Raw genomic sequence first — 6485 nt, 5'->3', positions numbered from 1 at the left:
AGCATGTTGCCACTTGGCTTGCCCTGGCTTTGTTTCGGGCGGGGAGAAGGGGATGTTTGCAAATGGAAGGTGAGTAATGGAGTTTTTCCAGTGGGGGGGGGGCGTTATTGAGTGGCCTCGTTTTCAGTATACCGATACATTTAGTGGCGGGATTCTATGCTAGACCTTGAGAAATGGAGAAAAAAAGAAAAAAATACATTGCTCAATTACTTTTTTTTTGTTTTTTAAAATAAAACAGTAGCATATAATGTTATTAAATTTGTCAAGGTTATGTTGTTGAAAATAAAATCTCACGTGTTACAAATGTTTTGGCTTCGAGTGATTTGAATGACACATTTAATGTCTCCCCTCTAGTGATGTTCCGTTTGTGTCCCGTTGCAGAACCGTCTATTAGGAAGCTTTAAGTGGTTGACAGAGATTCTTAACACCGTGTCGACACCAAGTTGAACATTCCCATCGCTATTCTGCAATTTCCAGTGACGTGTGATAGCGTTTGATTAAAACATCAGTTGCGATTAAAATCTAAAATTTTAAATGTTCATCATAATGCACGTCCCTACAATTGAAGTATGAATATGGTGGATATAAAGTCTACACACCCCTCAAAATGCCTTTTGTGAGTACAAGGGGGGGAAAAAATCAATGAGTCATAAGCTGTACAACTCAATTGGAAGAACTCAATATCAACCATTTTTATTGGTCTCATGCAAACTGAGATACCAACATATAAACATTTTCATTTTACACCTGCAATTTGACTATTTCAGGGATAACATAAATCATCCCAAAATTATTCTCAATTGAGTGGAAGGCAATGCTTTTACTCAGTAAGGGTCATTGAATGGGAAATGAGGGTGTTCAGCATCTCGCCAAAGTCTCCTGCCACCCCTCTGTGGAAAAGCAAATCAGGGTCATGCTTCCATTTGAGTTACTTAGAACGTAACATTTCACATGGCACGTAAAGGTACATGTGTGCAATCACCTCGACTGTTGGAGCGATGAAGCGCTGGCTGCGATTTAAGGCGTCCATCAGCTTCATGTCGTCCTCTGACAGGCAAAAGTCAAAAACGTGCAGGTTCTGATGGATCCTGGAAGGGGTCACACTTTTGGGGATGCACACGACGCCCCTCTGAATGTGCCACCTGCCGACAGTACGTAACATTTTGGATCTCAAGATTTTATAAGTAGTTTGAAGCTGAAGCCATCGAACCTGAGTATTATCTGGGCCGGTGTCTTGCGGTGTCTCTGGGATAGTTCTCCCAGTCGGGGATCCTGCAGCAGGCAAGGTTCCTCGGTGGAGGCCCAGGGTCGATCTCCGCTGCCCAGAGGACTGTAGGCTGTAAGGCAAACTGCCACTGACCTAAGGCACATGTATGAGCACAACCTATGCTTTTAATAGAAAACAAAAAGGGAAATCCAACGTTGATACTCACTGACAGTGAGCCAGAAGATCTGCTTGGGACAAATATGGATGACATTCCACCTGTAATTAGAGTGGCACCATAACAGAAATATATGCAGCATCTAATACTGTACTTGAAGATTCATTTTCTGCTACCTTTCATCTTCTCTTTTAGACTTTTTATTTTTTTTAAATGAACATAATTTTCTGCCTTTCTTCTTTTTTGGATTTTTTTTTTTTTTTTATTATACATTTTCTGCCTTTTTTTGCAAATCAGAATTTTGTTTTTTGCTATTTTGTGGGAATTTTATGGTAATTTCATTCTTTTGTTTTGGGGCATTTTTAACATTTTGAATTTTTTTTTCTCAAATCAAGTTTCTGACTTGGCAATTTTGTGGAGATTTTATGGTAAATTTCGGGATTTCTTTTGTTTTTGGGACATTTGATAGTTAACATGTAAATGTTTTCTGCATTAAAAAAAATAAAAAATCAGACTTTTTGGCAATTTCACAGACATTTTATGGTAATTTTCGGGATTTCTTTTGTTTTTGGGTATTTAATAGTTTCATGTAAATGTTTTCAACATTAAAAAAAAAATCAGACTTTTTTTTTTTGGCAATGTATAACATTTTATGCTAATTTTCTGCTTTTCCTCTTTTTTTGGACATTTTATCGTCACTTTTTTTTTTTTTTTTTTTTTTTTTTTACATTTATAGGTCATTTTAAGACGTTTTCATCTACCTTTTATCTTTTTTTCTGACAATTAAAAAATGTGGACTCTTAACAGTCTCCATCCATCCATTTTCTTGACCGCTTATTCCTCACACGGGTCGCGGTGGGTGCTGGCACCTATCTCAGCTGGCTTTGGGCAGTAGGCGGGGTACACTCTGGACTGGTTGCCAGCCAATCGCAGGGCAACTCGAACATTTTTTAATGTTTAATTGCTTTTTTTTTTTTAAATCTAAATCATTAATTCGTTTTAAGAATAGTTCATCTAAAAGCTAAAAATAAATATGTAAATAATATATATATATTTATATTTTTATTTCTACCATTATTTTTAGAGCTAGACAAAAGAGACACGTGGTGGCTCCAGAGCTTCGTACAAACTTTATTTTCCCCTTTCAACAACATACTGAGGGCAAACGCCGCTACTGCCATTCATTCTCTGGACAGACACCGCCCCCTTGTGGCAAAGTGCGAAACTGCAGCACTCTATCGCCCATCATAGTCTTTTGGCCTGTAACACAAGTTAGTTGTCCTTTACCTGGTTTACCACAGGCCTGTGTCTGGCCATTACGATGATGTCATTCATCTGCCTCGCATTGAAGTTTGACAGCCCGATGGCCTTGACCAGGCCTCGGTCCACGAGCTCCTCCATGGCGGCCCAGGTGTCCGTGTAGTGCGTGTCAGAGTAACACAAACTTCCGTCTTCACGTCGAGGCATCAGCTCCTTTCCCGGTCTGAACATATTAAGAAAACCCAACATGACTCAGACATACAGTGATGATGGCGCTCAAAAGATTCTCTCACTGAAAGGCCATGGGCCAGTGCATCAGATAGAGGTCCACGTAGGTGAGACCCAGGTGGGCTAGGGTGGTCCTGCATGCTTCCTCAACATCTGACGGGTCATGTTTGGTGTTCCACAGTTTAGACGTCACAAACACTTGCTCACGGCGCAAAGCCTGCAGGAAACAGAACGTTATATTTCGATCCTTTACTGTAGCCTACAGTTCATATGAAGTAAGTGTCGAGGGACATTACAGACACTAAATAACTACTTAAAAATGTATATTCAAAAAAATAAAGGAACTGCGCAATGCAACATCACCTTGCCCGGACCGACCCTGAGAGCCAGAGCTTCTCCCACCTCCTGTTCATTGCCATACGCTGCCGCACAGTCTATGTGTCGATAGCCACAATCCAAAGCTGTCAGCACGGCTTGTTTCACCTGAAATAAATCGTTTCAGCACAAACAACGTTAAAAAAATAAAATAAAATCTTTAAAATCTTTTCAATAATATCTTTTATGCAGCCTGGCGAGTCTAAACACAATATTCTGATTAATATTGTGTTTGAGTAATATGAGTTAAGCAGCAAAATCCACCGTTTTTTTTCCATCTCAGGGGGCGGCCATTTTATCACAGCTATGATGTCAGTTTCAGTTGACAACAAGTAGCAAAATGGCCGCCCCCTGAGATGAACAAAAACGGATGATTTTTGCTGCTTAATTAACTCAAATTGCTGCTAAACACATTAAGTAGAATGTTGTGTTTTTCTAGTGTCGGCACATACAAAATAATGTAAAGAAAATGTTTGGGTTGACGTCCCCATGTCTGTTTGGCAGAATTTGTGATCCAGCTCGCGTGTTATAGGTGTCGCTTGAGCACACATTTATTTACCTGTCCTGGCGTACTCTTCCATGTTCCGAGGCCAACCGTGGGCATCTTCTGGCCTGTCGTGAGAGTCATGAAGGTGCTCATGTTGCACCTCTGTACAATTGACACACAAAGTGATACTGAGTCCTGATAGGCCTACTGTACTGTTGTTATAGTACAGATACTGTACAGAAACAAAGTCTGGAAAATGTAAAAGGACTGAAATGACTCCTTAAAATTAAAAAATAAAATAAAATAAATAAAATAAAAATACAGACTTAAAAATAAAAGTGAATTTTTACTGTCAATAATATACAATACCTATGTTTACTGACACAACAAAAAGAACAACAAAACATAAACTCAGTGTATTCCAGTATTGTAATATATCAATATATTTATTTATTTATTTTAACCACATGAGCGGTGTGGCACACCCTGGACTAGTCCACGGACAGAGTCGGTCTTGGGCGCCATCTAGTGGCCTACTACGGTATAGTGGCAATCACGTTTTGAACTCCATTCCCACTAAAGTAGGCTACTTTCTAACATTGTTACTATGAAGGGGAGGCATATCTTTTTCTTTTTTTTTGTACAGAACAATTTCGAAAGTTTAAAGATTCTAGTTTGACGATTTTTATTTTGAACTATAAGGTGGGTTCAAGGATATTTTTGTGGCTGCGTCTTCGGGTGGATCATCTTAATGATTGTTTCTCGATCCTGTCAATCAATATGCGTAACCACGTCTTGTGTGCTCGTTCCTAGCCGCGCATGCGCACTTCGAGTGTTTGTAGCATGTAGCTAGCATCGTGTAATGAGCTTCGGATTCGGCCATTCATCGTTGTAGCTCTACCGAGTTGACGGCATACTTTTGAAACTGCAATTAAAGTCCCATTGAATTACAAAACAGCAACGCTCACAGGACCATGGAAGAACTACCCTGGTAGAGTGTTGGGGGTGGGGAGGGCGGCGTTAGAACACTGCCAAAACTCCGCGAATCCTCGTAACTTCGTACTTGAAAGTTGAAGCCACACGGTGGTCATGTGGTTGGGAGTAGGAAGCGGAAGTGTACTTCAGTCCAATCGTCTTTTCTGTTTGCCGAGCAAGGTGGGTCTAACACTTTGTGGCCAATTGGACGGACTTAAGTTCACTTCCGCTTCCTACTCCCAACCACATGACCACCGCGTGGCTTCAAGTTTCAAGTATGAATTTACGAGGATTCGAGGAGTTTTGGCAGTGTTCTAACGCCCCCCCCACGAGTATTGGCAGTGTTCTTCCGTGGTCCTGTGAATGTCGCTGTTGTGCAATTGACTGAATTACAGTTTAAAAATAACATTGAAAAACATTTTCAGTGTTTCAACCGTAAAAAAATGATCACAATTTACAGGTTTAAAAAATGGGAAACAAATAAATGCCGAAATGCCATTTTTGAAACTTGGCTGGTGACCGTTTTGAACCTCTGAAAGTTTGTGGGTGAAACACTGTAAAATTAAATTGGGGGGAAAAAAGGTTGTCTTTTTGAATGATTTAATATGCTTTTTGAAGATTCAAACCCACTTTTCAGGTTTGGAAATATTTTTTCAACGTTTTGAGAAGGTTCAGAGTTTACAGGTTTCAACAATGGGAAACAAATGAATGCCTAGGGAGAACAATGCCAAAATGCCATTTTTGAAACTTGGCTGGTGACCGTTTTGAACCTCTGTAAATTTGTGGGTGAAACACTGTAAAGTCATACTTTAAAAAAAAAAAATGTCTGTCTTTTCTCAGCATTTTCTTTATTTTAAAGCTTTTTCTGTGATTTTTTAGTCATTCAAAAAATATTTTTGGAGATTCAAAACATTTTTTGGAGATTCAAATAATTTTTTCAGTCATACAAAAATGTTTTCGGAGATTCAAACCGAAGTTACGAGGTTTCAAACTGAGGTTACGAGGTTTCGAGTATTGGCAGGATTCTGATTCCATAGTGACTTTACCACTCTACTTATGTCTTTGGTTTTGAAGTTTAAATATCCGCATAGTTTGAAAAAGTAATACTGTAATCCTATTTTGAGAAAATAAGGAGTATGGTGTAAAAACACCTACATTAAAAAGAACATACAGTAGCTATACAGTAAGATATAAAACGTCACAATGAAAAAATACTTGATTTACATTTGGTTATTGGTATATCCACCAGAACGCATTAATCCCTGGACAACATGTAGATTGTTGAAATCCATTCAAGCTGACAAGAGCACAAAGTATTTTATTCAAATTTGCATGGCTGTGTTTCGGCGATATAAATGGACATAATTGCACCCTCGGTGAACTCTTGCCTGCTCGCCAGAAATAGCTGATGCAGCGATAGCCACGCATTAGTCACGGCGACTTGTTAGTGCAGCTCATCTCAGCAGAGTCCCATGCTTCACTAAACATCTGCGCTCAGATGCACATGATTTGAACTGACCTTAGCACAAGTCACCTCTGTCTGACTTAGTTGTATTGTAAAAAGTGAGAAAAAGCCTACCTGAGCGTCTTTTTTTGGGGGGGGGGGGGGGTATGCGAGGGATCCGGTGCAGAAGTGAAATAGTTTGTGAAAAGTTTTTAACAGACCAAGGTCAAAGTCTTCCCAACTTGTTTATCTATAACCGAAGCGGATGTCCAAACTCCACAGGACTCTGCAGATCAAAATGCATGTCAAATTTTTTATTTTTTTGCATCACGTG

General features: G+C 39.5%; 2 protein-coding genes across 4 annotated transcripts in view; one reads left to right on the top strand and one right to left on the bottom strand.

Moving 5' to 3' along the window:
* Positions 1-304, top strand: part of vcp (valosin containing protein) — a 20509-nt gene extending 20205 nt beyond the window's left edge. Inside the window, exon 17 of the mRNA XM_077520909.1 lies at positions 1-304. This exon is cut by the window's left edge and continues 251 nt beyond it. The gene's annotated coding sequence lies outside the window, so the exon portion shown is untranslated.
* A 359-nt stretch (positions 305-663) lies between these two features.
* Positions 664-4853, bottom strand: akr1a1a (aldo-keto reductase family 1, member A1a (aldehyde reductase)). 3 transcript variants are annotated; one of them, XM_077521983.1, is made up of 9 exons: positions 4720-4853; positions 3805-3894; positions 3234-3353; positions 2936-3087; positions 2670-2865; positions 1434-1483; positions 1211-1384; positions 983-1142; positions 664-890 (listed from the first exon to the last, which is right to left on the bottom strand). In XM_077521983.1, exons 2-9 carry the CDS (start codon positions 3883-3885, stop codon positions 825-827), a joined length of 999 nt encoding a protein of 332 aa, XP_077378109.1. In that variant the 5' UTR covers positions 3886-3894; positions 4720-4853; the 3' UTR covers positions 664-824. The 3 variants fall into 3 exon arrangements, with proteins under 3 accessions (XP_077378109.1, XP_077378111.1, XP_077378110.1); XM_077521985.1 differs by having other exon boundaries at positions 1211-1360; XM_077521984.1 differs by having other exon boundaries at positions 4701-4817.
* Positions 4854-6485: the final 1632 nt, after the last annotated feature.

The sequence above is a fragment of the Festucalex cinctus genome, chromosome 5 (assembly GCF_051991245.1).
Source record: "Festucalex cinctus isolate MCC-2025b chromosome 5, RoL_Fcin_1.0, whole genome shotgun sequence".
Taxonomy (NCBI): domain Eukaryota; kingdom Metazoa; phylum Chordata; class Actinopteri; order Syngnathiformes; family Syngnathidae; genus Festucalex; species Festucalex cinctus.
This window is presented reverse-complemented; position numbering and strand designations above follow the sequence as displayed.

Bases quoted from the DNA above. Each gene is read 5' to 3' on its own strand.
- akr1a1a (XM_077521983.1), bottom strand. From the start codon at position 3,885: ATGAGCACCTTCATGACTCTCACGACAGGCCAGAAGATGCCCACGGTT. The intron at 3,354-3,804 runs GTAAATAAATGT...GATTTATTTCAG, and splicing joins GGAAGAGTACGCCAGGACAG to GTGAAACAAGCCGTGCTGAC. The intron at 891-982 runs GTGATTGCACAC...GCTTTTCCACAG, and splicing joins TCATCGCTCCAACAGTCGAG to AGGGGTGGCAGGAGACTTTG.